The sequence below is a fragment of the Pseudorasbora parva genome, chromosome 3, assembly GCF_024679245.1.
Source record: "Pseudorasbora parva isolate DD20220531a chromosome 3, ASM2467924v1, whole genome shotgun sequence".
Lineage (NCBI taxonomy): Eukaryota > Metazoa > Chordata > Actinopteri > Cypriniformes > Gobionidae > Pseudorasbora > Pseudorasbora parva.
The window spans coordinates 54,249,843-54,267,078 of NC_090174.1; the positions used below are offsets into that span (position 1 = coordinate 54,249,843).

A 17,236-nucleotide genomic window follows, 5' to 3' on the forward strand; every position below is an offset into this window, starting at 1 on the left:
CACTCTGCTTTGGATACAAGAGGGACTCCGCCCTGATTGTTTGTCATTTTTTTACTTTCAATTTTAAGTGTTCTATGAATGATAAAACAGTGAATTGTTATCCGTATATTTCCATAATCAGTTAGAAACAATAGTCTTGAGACTAATAGTGAAAATATTAAATTATCATTTAATTTTTTTTTTCACTTCATCTCCCTAAACTTACAAAACTATAAATAAGTCATACAAATAAAATAAACAAATAACCCAAAGAATGGAGATTCTTTTTTTATTGTGATTAATTCTTATATTCTCAATGCTTTTGTATTTACAACCATGAGCCAATAAGACCTCTAGCCCTTGTTCTCTAGGCTTTTTCTTCTTCTTTTTTTTTAAATAACTTTGAAGTAAACATTACAAAATATTTCAAGGTGACAGTGTTAGACATTTTATCTTATGTCAAGTGCATGTTTGTTAACATTAACATATGTGACATTAGTGCATTAGTTCAGTGAGATGTATTGAATGATGACATAATGGACGGGCCTGAAGCTGATCATCAACACATACAGATGTTCAGACCCTCTATGGTGTATGTTTACATATTATCTAGAGTAAATTTTGTATCCACAAATACTGTAACTCAACCACACCATTTGTACTCAACCACTCAAATATGACAACATGTGTAGTTTCTTTCAGCATAGACTACATTTGCCGCTCTGGGTCAAAGTTGCCCGTAAAACCGATCTAGGACCAGGATGTTGTATAAAGGAAATGATTTAAATAAAAACTACTGGTTTTGGCAATAACTAGAACTTCAAACATCAAATTCGGTCCTTTGTCAGTTGTATTGAGCGACTTTCTGTAATAGTTCAGGACAAATTGAGTGACTTTACACATTTAAAGGAGAGGGAGGTAAAAAGGTGGCATTTTGGTCTACGGATCTAATAAATCGTGGTCCTGGAAGTTGGCGGTTGGCTCAGATGATTGGCCTGAGTTTGGGTTGAGGCCGTGGTAAAGCTCCTCTACAGTCCTGTGGGTCTTGCACATGTCCTCTGGGTAACGCGCCTGGAGCTCTTCATTAGCGATGTAGTGTGTTTCAGAGAACTCAGAGAAGTAGCGGCCGACCTCAGGGTGAGCGATCTCCAGCGGGGCAGAGTGAGGCTCCAGATTCTCTGCAAATGAAAAGAGAAAGAGGCCATATTAAGTCTTGGGGTCTAGAATAGGTTATGGTTGAACATTATTTTTATCACATATTCTCCATTGTTGCAGCACCTCTCTTCCCAGTCTGTCAATAACACTCTGTTAAAGGTGCACTATGTAGTATTTTTGCAGTAAAATATCCAAAAACCACTAGGCCAGTGTTATATTTTGTTCATTTGAGTACTTACAATATCCCAAATGTTTCCAACTATTTGTAAATTGTGAAAAAATTTCCTATGTTAACCAAGGGCCGGGACGTTTCAGCATAGCGTTTGAGCGAGTCGCCTGTCAATTGCGTCACATCTGTGTTACCCTCGGTTTTATTCTGCAGAAGCGCTTTTCTCTTATCAGTGTGAACATGTCACAGCAGCGCCGAGCGAACACACAGAGAAACGTCGTAACATAATTTTAAACATATCTGTATAAACTTAAATGTATCTAATATGATAAACAGAGCTGCTTTACCTTTACCGGAAATAGTGCAGGCGGCCGGGGACTGTGTCCCGGTCCGTCCCGTCATAATAAAAGTCCCGGTGCTCGCAAGCCGTGTGCAATCGCTCTAGCAGCTGTGCTCAGCTCCACAACACTCAGTCCTGCTCTGCTTTACACTACAGTAACGGTAATAACCGGATGCATGAACGTGATTTCTGCCCGAGTCCTATTTTCCACCGGCTGTGATGAGAAGACCACATGTCCCAAGATACTGCACTCACACTTGGCATCATCAAACTACGCCTTTGTTTAGAATAGGCGCCCTCCAGTGGACAGAAAGTTGCATAGTGCAGCTTTAAGCTCCTTTTTCTATGAAGCCCCTCCTCCTGAAAAGTGGATGGCTGGACTAGCGCATCTCGGAAATGTCCTGCAAATTTCTAGTGTGATCACACTTGGTATTTTTGGTTCAATTAAAACAAACTCCGGTGCGATTGTTCTATTAGCGCGTTCATTTGATTAAGTGTGAACGCTCCCTGGAGCGCACCAAACAAGCGCACTAGACCACTGAAAAGATGCATCTCGGTAGACTGTGTAAACCCAGCCTAATCTGCCGACAATTTGATTTCGCCCTGCAACTCAGTCTGGAAACCTGTTCATTCATTTCTACTGCTTCTGTTACACTTTTGCGGGAACCAATCACAGACTGGCTTATCCACCTGGCACTTTATTGGTGGGTTTAACACAATGACAGATAGCAAAGGGATGGGTTTTTGCCCGTTGATCACGCCTCTTGTGGTCTGATTGGTTGAAGGATTATCCAATTGCGTACAGAGTCATTTGAATTATGTTCGTCGATCACGCCTCTTGTGCAGTAGAAAAAACAGAACAGAGTCCCAGACCAGTGTTCAATTTTAATTTGAGCTTGGTCTGGTGATAGTCAGACAAGCATCTGAGTCCTTTTCCAAACAAACTCTGATGTGGTTAGAATGAAATATGAACGCAACACGGACAAAAACAGGACATGATGTCATACGATGCAACCCTAAAAAGGACAGAATGCTCAAGCACACCTGTTTTTTTTCCAAAATATTCATGATGTTGCCCGTCAGACATCAGAACCGCGTCTCCTCACAGCATATCTGCGTTTGTGTGTGTGTGACGGAGTAAAGGAGTGAAATCCTGCCGCTGTTTTGACTCCTTTGCACATTTCATAAGTAATCATATGTAGGCTACGCACACACAACAAGCGCATTTCGTCCAGAACACATCATTGTTTTGGATGCTCGGAAAGTTCCATTGTGAAATTTACGTAATAAAAGTTTATTATAAAAAGCCCAATCAGATTGTGAACATATCCCTATGCCTTTATAGCACTGGATGCCAGCCGAATTTAGCCCCGTCCACAACATTTTTAGCTCGGTCTGGCCTCGATCCATAGAGGAGTGATTATACCCGAACAGAAACTGTTCAGACCAATGAAATCATCAGGGCGGGCTTTAGACGATGGTGGACAGTTAATCATGCACGTCATCAAAGGCGCTTGTATTATATTTGTTCAAATCCTAAATGGAGAGCTTGTTTGTATATGCATTCACCTTCACTATTTCTTTCTGAAATGATGATCATGTTGGTGAATACAACAAAGTTAGTTATTCCAGCGTGCGTGCAGACAGGGTTGCCAAGTTTTTACAACAAAATGCGGCAACTACTAAATTCGCATTCATGGGTCTATATATCACATAATAGTCGCGTCAACACGCGGATATGGAAAACAAACCGGGGGAAAAAAACGTGGACTTGGGAACACAGTGCAGTTGAGTTCTGTTGACATTTGACAACTAACGTAATGCATTGCTTCGTTGCTCTGATTGGTTGTTGGTCTGTCCAGTTGATGTCTTTCCTGGTTCGGTTGAAACACGCCCCATAATCACAGCCCAATGGAGCAGTTTCAGACTCATATTCTGACCAGAATTGAGGATGACCACGTCAGGCTAATGCCTTTAGGTTCGGTGTTAGAATGCCAATGTAAACGCTAAGCGGACCAGAACTAAATGTGTTTTTTCTTTGGTCCGGACCAAACAAAATCACGCAAACCAAGTGCTTGAAACACACCCTTCAACATTCTACTTGCCCCCCTTTTTTTGCATAGGGCCTATGACTTGGGCAGTAATTATTCAAAAGCGGAATACTGTGATGAGTGCAATGAGTTCAGAAACAGTGCGCACTGATAGAGAATAACTCTCTTTGATGTGACTTTGTGCTGTGCAGAACTTTTTCATGCTCGAACAGCAACACACTAAAGAAAGTTGAAAATGTAAAAGAGCATTACACGTCCTATTTAAGACTGCATGCGTCTCAAATTAATTAACACCTGACCCATTTGCCCCCAAAGAAATGATTCACTGCTGCTGATGAAATTGGGAGCAATTAGGATAAAGACCCAGTTTTCAGATACCAGAAAGCAATGATACGTCTCTGAAAGTATATGCACAGCCTAAAACCAAATTAGATTTAAAATAATACAAATTCTCACTGCTAAAATGATCTTATGGAAAGTCTCACCTTGCGCCGCGTATCTGCAGGTCCCGTCCTGCACTAGGACGTTGAAGAATGGCTGATCAGCCCCCTTAGACAGCTGATGGACCCTCATAGTGTTAATCCACTCCTGACTCATGGTGCATTTTGGGTCCCATCCATAGATAACGCAATTGTAGCCTGACCTGTGAGGAAATTGGACAGTTTGAGAACATTAACTTAAAAAATCTATCTAAAAACTGTACAGACCCAACACTTTTGAATGTAAAATATACATGAAATTGAAATAAATAACTAAGGATTTTTGTTGTATTTGAAAGAAGTTCCTTATGCTCACCAAAGCTGCATTTATTTGACTAAAAATACAGTAAAAACATTAATATTGAGAAATATATATATAGAATTTTCAGCATTATTACTCCAGTTTTCAGTGTCACATGATCCTTCAGAAATCATTCTAATATGATGATTTGGTGCGCAATAAATATTTATTTTTATTATCAGTGTTGAAAAAGCAAAAATATTTGCTGCTTAATATATTTGTGGAAACCATGATACACTATCATTCAAAAGTATGGGTTAAGATAGATTTAAAGAAGAAGAAATTAATGCATTTATTCATACATTGCAGTATCAGTGAACATAAGAAACTTCTAAAGAAAATCTTTTTTCATAATTTTTGTGTAGTACTACATAGGGAATATTTCCCCCGAGACGAGAAAAAGAACAAAGAGAAATAGATCTTGGCAAAATGACTTTTTGCAATTTACTTTGCAGTATATAGTATAGCCATATCGGTTAGTTAGAAAAAAGAGAACACTGTAATTTTCAAGATGGAAGTTGATGAAACTCTCTCAATGGAGTTTCAGGCTCCAAGTAGTTGAACCCACCTCTTATGTTTCATGACGAGGCCTACAGAGTACTGTACGTCCCTGTGCTCAGGCGCGCTGCGTCTCTTCACCTCCGGCTCTTCCGGATGTCTCTTGTGCTGGATGTGCTCGAGTGTATGCTGCACCAAATACCCGACCGCTCCGTGCTGAGACGGGTCCAGAGCCTGAATATGCTGCAGGATATCCAACACCTGAGACACAGAGAACAAAATTAAACACACTCGTTACACTTTGCTCCCATTAGAATATTTGGTAAAACTTTATTTTAGGATTCAGTTCTCGCTATTCTCTCGTTGTTTAGTTATTAGCATGCATATTACTAGGATATTAGCTGTTTATTAGTACTTATAAAGCACATGTTAATGCCTTATTCTGCATGATCCTACTCTAAAGTGTGACAAACATTTATATAGACAATGATGACATTCAATATTCAGCTTTAAATACATTACTTTGGAGTTTAATTGCAATAATCACCATCCCAAATGTTCAATGCAAGTGCAACATAAACACTCCCTTATAGGTTGTGCGTTAGGTGTTAAACATATGTATTAGAAATGTTAAAAGCGATCTATCTGACAAAACCCATGCTCAATATACACTGTCCTTTTTATATTTTGTGCAAATAGCCAAACTTTTTAGCTGATTGCACAGATAATATACACTTAGTAAAACAGCATATTACTTTTGTTTACACTCTTTGTGTAACCAGGGTGCTATTTAAGTGCTATTTATACTTGTGCAAACAGTGTCCTGTCTTCAAAACAGCAATTACTTTCTTTAAAGGGATAGTCAAAAATATAAATTCTGTCATGAATTACTCACCCTCATATTGTTCAAAAACCAAATACTTGTGTGAATCACAAAATTACGATATTTTTATTGATATCTCAGTTTTATGTCCCTCTACTGAAAGTCTATTCACTCAAAACCCTGATAGACCTGAAAATGAAATTTCCAATTTAAACTGTCATAAAGCTTGAATGTTTTGACTTCAGTTTTTGACTACAAACTGGACTACACAGAAAAGTGTGTGTAAAAGATTTGTCAAGTGAGTTATAATAAAATAATCTTACCTTTATTGTGATGAAAAATACACAAATTTTTTTTTTTTTTAATTTCTTAATTCTAATCAAGTTGTGTTCCAAATTTGAGGTATATATATATATATATATATATATATATATATATATATATATATATATATATATATATATATATATATCACCCTCATATATATATATATATATATATATATATATATATATATATATATATATATATATATATATATATATATATATATATATATATTCACATTCACCTAAAGGATTATTAGGAAGACCTGTTCAGTTTCTCATTAATGTTAATATCTAATCAACCAATCACATGGCAGTTGCTTTAATGCATTTAGCGGTGTGGTCCTGGTCAAGACAATCTCCTGAACTCCAAACTGAATGTCAGAATGGGAAAGAAAGGTGATTTAAGCAATTTTGAGCGTGGCATGGTTGTTGGTGCCAGACGGGCCGGTCTGAGTATTTCACAATCTGCTCAGCTATTGGGATTTTCACGCACAACCATTTCTAGGGTTTACAAAGAATGGTGTGAAAAGGGAAAAACATCCAGTATGTGGCAGTCCTGTGTGTGAAAATGCCTTGTTTGTGCTAGAGGTCAGAGGAGAATGGGCCGACTGATTCAAGCTGACAAAAAAGCTACTTTAACTGAAATAACCATGTGTTACAACTGAGGTATGCAGTAAAGCATTTGTGAAGCCACAACACACACAACCTTGAGGCGGATGGGCTACAACAGCAGAAGACCCCACCGGGTACCACTCATCTCCACTACAAATAGGAAAAAGAGGCTACAATTTGCACAAGCTCACCGAAATTGGACAGTTGAAGACTGGAAAAATGTTGCCTGGTCTGATGAGTCTCGATTTCTGTTGAGACATTCAGATGGTAGAGTCAGAATTTGGCGTAAACAGAATGAGAACATGGATCCATCAGGCCTTGTTACCACTGTGCAGGCTGGTGGTGGTGGTGTAATGGTGTGGGGGATGTTTTCTTGCCACACTTTAGGCCCCTTAGTGCCAACTGGGCATTGTTTAAATGCCACGGCCTACCTGAGCATTGTTTCTGACCATGTCCATCCCTTTATGACCACCATGCACCCATCCTCTGATGGCTACTTCCAGAAGGATAATGCACCATGTCACAAAGCTCAAATCATTTCAAATTGGTTTCTTGAAAATGACAATGAGATCACTGTACTAAAATGGCCCCCACAGTCACTAGATCTCAACCCAGTAGAGCATCTTTGGGATGTGGTGGAACGGGAGCTTCGTGCCCTGGATGTGCATGCCACAAATCTCCTGCATCAACTACAAGATGCTATCCTATCAATATGGGCCAACATTTCTAAAGAATGCTTTCAGCACCTTGTTGAATCAATGCCACGTAGAATTACGGAAGTTCTGAAGGCGAAAGGGGGTCAAACACTGTATTAGTATGGCGTTCCTAATAATCCTTTAGGTGAGTGTATAAAAAGCTTTCAGTAGATTTTGTTTTGGCATAATACCAAAAGTTTCCACTAGACACAATTCATTTCCCATTAATTTCCAATGCGCTCATTTTTGACTGCAAGGAGTACAAGTGTGAATAATTGTGACTGGACACTACACGTTTTTTCGGTCCAAAGTATGTTTGAGCATGATTTCTGAAAGAAGAGTACCAGAGGGTTAAAAAAAAAAAATCTTAATTTGTGTTTCCGAAGACGAATGAAAGTCTAATGGGTTTGTAACAACGTGAGGGTGAGTAATTCATTAATATTAGTAGGCCTTTTTCAAGGAATTAGGAAAGTTATAGGAAAGTATTGGATCAGAATGAATGAATGGGATCAGAAAATGAAAAAGAACCTTATGCTTATGAGAGTGCATACGCACCAGAGAGATTTCCTCTTTGACTATTCTATATTAAGAAAATAGGTTTTCTTCTGTGAATTGTTACTACCATTCAAGTCTTATCTTTGATTAAACTCACTTTCTCAGGCCAGATGCCCAGGTGGAAGTAGAGGCGGGCCTGCAGCAGAAGATACTGTACATTATCAGGGTTAATGGTGAGATAGAGATCCAGAGAGTCCCGCAGGAGCTGATATGATTTCTCATTCCCTTCTCTAGACAAAATGAAAAAGCAAGCACATTTTGTAGCAAAACATGGATCTGACTAATTCACAAGTTTAGCTGACAGCCAAGAAAAACAATTTTATTTACATAACTAAACTGCAGAATTCCCTGACTGGTTTACTAATGAGTATACATGCAACATGGGATAGGTTTTAAAAGATTTGAATGAAGGAAATGATCGTGAGACAGCAGTCTGACAATAAGAATATAAAAGAACTGTTCATGATGCATAAGAGCACAAGTACAGTAATGAAAGCATGAGGGTACACTTACACAACAAGGATGTACTAAAAACAGAAGTTTTTCTGCTGCGTTTTTTTTTTTTTTTTTTTTTTTTGTGTATAGACGACAACTTTAGCCCTATTCGGACGGGATTAGTTTAACATGTAGAGATGGGGTAAAGTAATTATTACGGACAATTTTATTAAAGATTACAGCAGATTTTACCTTATGTAAAAAGATCCAAAAAATGACCTCAGGTAATACTAATCTCATGCGAATGTAACCCCTCCTGTTCGAACGGCCCGCTCCAAGGGAGACTCAAACCTGGGTCCGCCCGCCATTGACAGGGCTCAATCCGAGGGGCGGGATAAACGGTTGTCTTTCAAACTCCCTTTGCATGCAGTAGGATAGCACTACCACCAACCAGAGCAACGAAGGTGAAGCAGAGTTAGTTGACAGATTAAACTTTCGCCGTATCCGGTAGGCAAAACTCAGAACACATCTTCCCTTCTTAAGAATGACTTCAGTGCCGTTCTTTGTTCTTTTCTCTGAGAAAAGCTTAACCCCAAGTCTTCCAGAGTCGCGGACAAAGCTGATTCGAAAGACCGCCATTCGCCAGTTTCTGTGTTTACTAGTAGCACGCAAGCGCAACTCGGCCGTCATTATGTTAAGCCCCGCCTTTATGTTAATACTCAGACTCTACACGATGTGATTGGCCCAACCAGAGTTTGGTTTTTACAGCTCAGACGTGTATTGAGAGTTGCTAGACGACACTCGTGGCAGATTAGATCTGCTGCCACTAGGATGCGTCTAGATTTCTAGGCTATGAAATAAGGTCTGTGGTGAACACAAGCTCAAGACACTTTCACGTTTTATTCTACAACATAAAATACATCAGTATTCCCGCTCAAGATTTTTTTGAAGCTGTTAGGTGTCTTGAAAAAAACAGTAGCTAACAAGTGGCTAAATGGGACTTAAGAGACAGTCGAGGAGATTAAACGTCATCAAGCTGAACAGGTAAACTCAGTCCGCTTTTACAGCCTCATTAGTGTCATAATTGTTAGTGATGGAGACGTTGAATTTGTGGGTACGTGGTTTAAGTCTGTTTATAGCCTACCTTTAGCCTTTTACTTCTGGCAACTGAATTTAGGCTTTAAAAATAATAAGTTGGTTTTGTCTGTGTTAATTATTTAGATTGACAAAATGTGTAAGCATCATACATTTCCGGGGTTATCCGGAAAAAAAGGCGTTTGGGGGGTAAATGTGTGTTATGTTGGTAAGGTTGTCTGCTAAAATTCGCATTCATGGGTCTATATATCACATAATAGTCGCTCGTTTCAACCCGCGAACATTGAAAACAACCCGCAGAAAAAAATGCGGACTTGGCAACACAGTGCAGTTGAGCTCTGTTGACATTTGACAACTAACGTAATGCGCTGCTCGCTTCGTTGTAGCTCTATCCTATGGATGTCTTTCCTGGTTCGGTTGAAACACGCCCCATAATCTCAGCTCAATGGAGCAGTTTTAAGCCGCGTTTCCTTCGCAGGAACTTTACCCAGGAACCAGGAACTTTGGGTGGTACTCGGTGTGTTTAGACCGCTAAATGAAGTTCCGGGTAAATATTTCCCCCTCCAATCAACATGCTGATTGGTTTAGCTCACGCAGCATTTTATTTCAGCCGGCATTTTTAAAAGTCTTTTGCGAGGTTCGGTCTACGTTCAGTAAATATCAGTCTTGCTCTCTGTCTGATGGCGCGCGTTCGTCTCAGCCATCTCACGTTCAATGTCCGTAATAGCTGATAATAATATACATTGTCATTTTAAATCTAGCTTTACAAGCTTTCTGAATATGCTGCATGCTGCTGAATCTGCATATTCTGTCGTTGTTAATTACCTCTTTAGTAAACCTATACATAACCAGCAAAAGCAGCACAGCTTGAATCTCTTCCATACTCATTATTAATTTTTTTACAGTCTATTTTTCACCATGTAAACGACCTGACCGATTACTATAAGTGTGCGTCCTTACATGACGTGACAGCGCGCGCCGCGCTCATGTTGACAAGAGAGGAAAGCTAATTTTTCTGAGGGGTAAACTTTTTATTTCATAAGTTATGAAGATAATGTTGGAATAATGACACAGCGTATATTGCCCCAGGCAGCTTTTACTTTAACTGCGCCTGACAGAAGAATTTTTTTTTTTCTCTGAGATGATTATTACACTTTAAACAAATAAATAGCTTACAATATAATACTGTATTAGTCCTGGTGGCCGTTAAGAGTTGCTATGGCTAAAGTTAACACATTCCACCTGCTGGAGAAAACAGCGTTGACATTTTTGATGCGGCAGACAAACTGCATGTGGCAAAATGATTGCGATTGAAAGTTATCACATGTAAACACCAGATCGGTTTAGATAACGTCTCATGTAAACAGTCCACTAAATCTTTCAATCGGTACATGCAAAAATGATTACTGTCCTTCACTGATTTGGAGGAGCAGTCGTGCAGTCCTACATCACCGGACTAATTTGCCTAATCTTCACGGAACTTTATTTAGCGGTGGAAACACAGACAGTTGCAGGTCTGGGGGGGAGAAAAGTTCCTGTAAAAAAGTTCCTGGTACAAATTGTTCTGGGTAATTTTGGTGGAAACGGGGCTTTAGACTCATATTCTGGCTAGAATTGAGTATGACCATGTCAGGCTACCTATTGGGTTTTTCTCAAGGGAACCAGTGTGATGCTGACCGCTGACCTGCCTACAAAGTGACATCATACCCTCACCTCTCTATATGCGCCATGCGCATGACGTCACAGTTTTCACAAATTTGTGGTTTTGTAGTTAACACTGAAACAATAATGGTATGTTTTTCAAAAAACTTTTCTAAAGTTTGAGTCTTCAGGCCCCCCAAAATGATGAACACATAAAAAACGTTCCGCTTTTATTTGAAAACGGTGTTGTGTAAACTGTCCCAGAGTCTTACCCTCTCTTGCCAATGTTAAGCAGGTTTCCCACCATCCTCAGCAGCAGCTCGCTGGTGCTAATAGCGCTGTAGTAATCTGCTGTCACCTGGTGTCGGATCAGATACTCACACTCTTTAGCAGCCAGCTGCTTTCCGTTTCCAAATGCGTCAATGTATACATAGTCGTAGATGTCACCACTCCTGCAAAACACATCATTGGAAAACATACATTGTCATTGAAGCATATTGGGATTAAAGCAATGAACTGATGTGAAACTGAATTATGTTTGCTATGTGATTTCATTTAGACAGACTGCAATAGCTCGAATGTGGAAAACACGCACCTGCTTTGATTTTGGCACCAGCGGAGCAGGAAATGGTTGGGGAAGTTGACAGGCTCCAGAGGAACTCCTAACTTCCTGGCCAGAGTCATGTAAAGCACAGAGAGGCTGATGGGAATGCCTGTCCGACGGAGCAGCACCTGACCACAAGAGGGCACACTGTGAGAAATAAACTACATTTTGTATTTTGTAAATTGTATACTTACACATACTACAATACAGTGTTTTAATGTTCTTATGATTTTTACATTCAGCACAACTAGATGGAAGGGAACATTATGTTACTTGAGTGTTTTGTCGATTTCAGGTATTTATTTTACTTTGGAAGTGTTTTTATTTTCTCTTTTGCTGCGGATGAGTGTTCATCACCCCAACATACTGTTCAAAAGTTTGGGATCAGTAGGAATTTTGTTTAAAATGAATATACTTTTATTTTTTTAATAGTATACTTTTACTTAGATTAATGCATTAGATTAATCACAAGTGACAGTTTTATTAAAAAGTACTATTTCAAATAAACACTTGATATTTATATTCATTAAACAATCCTGATTTTTACTAGTTTAAATGTAATTACATATTAAAAAATCAAAAAAATTATATTGTAATCTTTACAGTTTTTACTGTATTTTTGATCAAATGAATTCAGCCTTGTCGAGCATAAGATACATTAAAAAAAATCATACCCACGGCAAACTTTTAAACAATATCTTTTTTGTATTCTTAGTTTAAATATAGTAACATATCAGCACAAACATGCTGTCAGGATAATGACATAATTAATTGGCAACAGTACCTGCTCTGTTGCATCACTCAAATTCTGTTCTGCTATATTGTCTGGAGATAATGAGTACAGTTTTTTTTATTTATTTACTAGCAGCATTATAATAATTTGATACAAAATAAATCATATATTGCTGATAAAAATAATAAAACACGTCCTAGAACTACTATACTATACACATACTATAACAACTCATAAAATGCCTGGAATAAAGATCCATATATATATACGTTTTAAAACATCAGTTTTAAAGTAGTTAACCAATCTATTTCATCTATTTTTTTTAAATAAATGTAATTATATACACAGTAAATATATATAATATATAGTAAATTATGAATGAAATAAAGTCAAGTAAAGCATGTTACTTATTTGAATAAAAAAAAAAAAAACTATGATATTACAATGTAAATTTACATATTACACAAAGTTCTTTGGTTATGTAATGCACATTGTATGTGTGGACAACATAAGTGTATACTTGAAAAGTATTTTGGAGTACGAGTATGATATCCATGTGACTCCAGTACCTGATGTATGTATGAGTTCAGCGGATTGTAGTAGTCCCGCTCATTGCCCTTGTACTGTAGCTGGTCATAAAGCACAGTGTTCAGAGCACATATGACTTGCCTTTGAAACTCCAAGTCTTCCAGAACAAAGCAGTCACCTGGGAAAACAGTCTAGTGAAGACAGATATAGGACGCTATAGCTTTAAGAACAACAATGCTGTTGTGGTTTCCCATTGCAGTGCAAAGTCAATTAAAAAATGTTGAAAATTAAACTAAGGGACCTCTAAGACATTCATTTCACCGACATCGAGCTGAAAGCTTTTATTGGACAACAGGGAGAACATAAGTATGGCTACACAGGTCTGACTAATAGACCACATGAGAACAGTAAATTGAATTTTTGCGGATCTCTCTTTGCAGACTGACCTTGACTGGCTCTTAGAACTGGGTGTGTGGCGTGTTTTACTCGCAGATACTTCTTCACCTTGTCAGTTATTTCTTCTATCTGTGCAGATATGCTCTCAATGGTGACATCAGTCAGAGGATTGCAATACTGGTCGACCAAAACAGCACCTGAAATGGGAGATTAAACAAACGGATATTTGTTGTTTGACGTAAACTTTTGATTCAAACTATAATTCTATGTATAATTCTGTTAAATGTATATTCTGTCTCTCAATCATCCATAAAAATTAAACGAGAATACTTTGGTTAGATAGGGTTTCCCTAACTAAAGCCCAAAGCATACTTTGTCAGCACACAGTTGTAATTTTCATCATCAGGAGGGCCCAAACTTGAAAGATGGAGCGGACATCAGAACATTGTGAATATTATGCTGTTCATGATTTTGCTAAGCCTATAATAATTTTCCTTTTTTTTTTTTACAGAGCCAACTATGTGGCTGTACATTTCATTCTATTTGAGCTATGATTACTGTATATGATAACCAATATATTATGGCAGCTATTATTGGGTGGACGTGGCCTTTATGTGGCCATCACATGCTAAGGAAGCCTCTGGTGCTGAACTTCAGATATTGTAAAGGCCATTTTGATTCCGACATGTACTGTCAGTAGTAGACCAATCACAACAGACTGAGCCATCTGACCAATTAGAGCAGAGTAGGCTCTCAGAAAGGAGGGGTTTAGAGAGACTGAATCATAACAGACACTAGTCATGTTTACATGCACACTTTTTTGTCATTCCGATTAAAATAATTCAGATTGAAAAATTTAGTGGACTGTTTACATGAGACGTTATCTAAACCGATCTGGGGTTAACATGTGCTGACTTTCAAATCGCAATCATCACAGAGCGGTTTGTCTGCCGCATCAGAAATGTCGACTCTGTCCTTTCCAGCAGCTGGAGTGTGTTCACGGATGCCATAGCAACTCTCAACGGCCACTAGGACTATACGGTTTTATAAAAGCTATTTATTTATTGTAAAGTGTAATTATCTCAGAAAAAATAAGTTCTTCTGTCAGGCGTAGTGTAAGTAAAACGTGCCTGGGACAAACCCTGTCAAGATGAGAGGATGTGTCATTATGCCAACAGCATCTCCATAACTTCTAACGAAATAAAAAGTTTACCCCTCAGAAAATTTTTTTCTTTCCTCTCAACATTATCCTGTGTGTGAGAGCGGTGCGCAGTCAGTGGTGAAGGCGCGCGCTGTGTATCACGTCATATAAGAACGCACACTGCAAAGAATCGGGTCAGGTCATTTACATGGTTACATTTTTCGTTTGATCGGTTCATGAAAAGGTTTATCCCACCCTTCTCAAACCGATTACAACTTCATTCAGTTTGGGCATTTTTATTCTGATTGGGGTGTTTATATGGAGCATTTTGATTCGGATTTAAAACCTATTAAAGTACTCCATGTAAACGCACCTACTGTGAGTAAAGGTATTATATTATGAGAAAATTAAACAGTTTTTTGACCTTGAATGTCTGTAAACCTACTAAGAGATCTTCAAAGCAAATTCAGAAACCTTTAAAATAGCCACATAAGTGCACTTCACTGACCATTAATAATAAATAAAATATTACTTTCTTTTGTGGGAGTTTTAGTTAGTCTTTTAGTAAGCTTACCTTCCAGTGCAGATTGTTGTTCTGGTAGCCTTTCAAGGAACAGCTTCAAATGCCTCAAAATGTTCTGCTGCCGGAGGAAGTAGAGAATTTTCTTTGCATAGTATTTAAGTGTCAAACTTTTCCTGAAACCATCATGGGAAGGAAGGACATTCATGAATTTAGTTTAACCATTTAATGTTAAATGTAATGTAAAAAAATAAATAAATAACATAAGCGTGAGCTCATCTCTAACCTTTTGTCTGAGTTCAAAATACCGAGCAGCTCATCCTCACAGAAGTGTTCTGGGGCACCGAGAGACTCGATTTCCGCAAAGCTGTCTCCAAGCACCTGACCAACGCAAGGCTGAGTTACAGAAATAATAGATTTAATACAACTTACCTTACAAAGTACCTGTCCACAGCATTGCATGATTGTCATAACTGAAATATTATGATTATTGGGATAAATCTCTTGTAAAAGTCATGTGTAGAGTCACTTACAACTTCTGTGAAGAACCTCTTGGAAATGGACTCTACTGTTCTTCTTATCTGTTGACCAACCATGTCCCGGCTCGTGAATTCATTTAGCCAATCGTACGACTCATTATGACGATAAAATCTCTGCAGCCTGGGCCACCTAAAACATTAATGATACATCAGCAATGTTTGACCTCATAAAGAAAAAAATAATTAATTTATGCAAGGTGTTACAAATATATCAAACCAATTTCTTAAATGTGGCTAGAATAGTGTCATATTCTAAAGAATAGTGTTTTAATTGAATGCTTATATATCATCTTGATTACAAAGAAGGTATTGTCCAGTTAAATTTTAAGCAAAATTTACCAAAAAAGCTCTCAACTTTATCTGCCAAAACATAACTACAGCACACACTAACCCCCGGTTTCACAGACTTAAGCTAGTCCCAGACTAAAATGCATGTATGAGTGGTTTTAACTGAAAGCAACCTTCACTGGCATATCTTAAAATATGTCAGTGCCATTGCTTTCTCTCAAGATGTTGACCAGTAATGTTTTTTTTTTTTTTTTTTTTACAAAGGCATGTTACCAAAAGCCACTTCAATGTCAATTGAACTAAGGCTTAATAATGGCTTAGTCTAAGTCCTGTCTCTGAAACCAGGCAAATAACACAGTAGGTAATAATTAATGTTACCATAACATTACATTGAATAAATGTAAAACTATAGTTCCATTTAAATACGATTTATTATGGTGTTTTTCATGTAGGCCCCTAAGTTAATTTATTATTATCAGAATTTCATGCATTTTTGTGTTCAAGGTTACTTAACGTTAAGTGTATTTCGTTCTTTCAACATATAGGAGCCCGTGATAGTTAAACATTACATAATGCATCTCTCTGCATGTGCACACAGGACAAATCTGGTGCATCAGCAGAATGAGAAACCGACCTGACAGCTCTCAATTCACGCACAGAACAGAACCAATCAGGGATCCAACACATTTCTTATGGTTTGATCAATTCGAGGTTGATAGAGGTATAAAGCTTTAGAAATGTTTTTAATTTATGCCACCTGATTTTGTACTGATGCGCCCAGACCTTTCCCCTGCCATGGCACACGTCATGCAGCCTCTTGCACGTGCAGGAAACGTTGCAAATGTCGATATGGTTTAGAACGGGAAAGCACAAGATATGCTCTAATAATTCCGCCGGTAAATCGGTTAACTGCTTAGCGAAACTTTCTGAAATAACCGTATTTGTCCCTAAAACTCGATCTGCCGTGTATGGCGTCGCCATCTTTTCTGTTTACTCCGATGACCTCATCGGAGCCCCGCCCAGTTGTCAACGTAAGCACGCCCCTTTCTGGTGCAAAGGGCTGAACTTTGAGGATAGCGTGAAATATACCCATTTTTGTAACATTTAAATGTAACATTTACTATAAAGATCCATATATATATATATATATATACGTTTTAAAACATCAGTTTTAAAGTAGTTAACCAATCTACCAATCTATTTCATCTTTTTTGTTTGTTTGTTTCCGTTCAGTAGCATTTAAAGTAAAAATGTAATTTTAATCTGGAAACCTAGATACTTAGGTGCATTTAATCTTATATTTACATAGTCACAATTTGATTTTAATAAT

The 17,236-nt window shown here is 38.0% G+C and overlaps 1 protein-coding gene across 2 annotated transcripts; it reads right to left on the minus strand.

Moving 5' to 3' along the window:
* Window positions 1-252: 252 nt before the first annotated feature.
* Window positions 253-16,928, minus strand: fbxo21 (F-box protein 21). 2 transcript variants are annotated; one of them, XM_067439504.1, is made up of 12 exons: window positions 16,664-16,928; window positions 15,613-15,748; window positions 15,366-15,460; window positions 15,134-15,255; window positions 13,469-13,615; window positions 13,064-13,200; window positions 11,753-11,889; window positions 11,430-11,609; window positions 8,084-8,216; window positions 5,043-5,233; window positions 4,180-4,337; window positions 253-1,157 (listed from the first exon to the last, which is right to left on the minus strand). In XM_067439504.1, exons 1-12 carry the CDS (start codon window positions 16,885-16,887, stop codon window positions 919-921), a joined length of 1,899 nt encoding a protein of 632 aa, XP_067295605.1. In that variant the 5' UTR covers window positions 16,888-16,928; the 3' UTR covers window positions 253-918. The 2 variants fall into 2 exon arrangements, with proteins under 2 accessions (XP_067295605.1, XP_067295604.1); XM_067439503.1 differs by having other exon boundaries at window positions 15,366-15,475.
* Window positions 16,929-17,236: the final 308 nt, after the last annotated feature.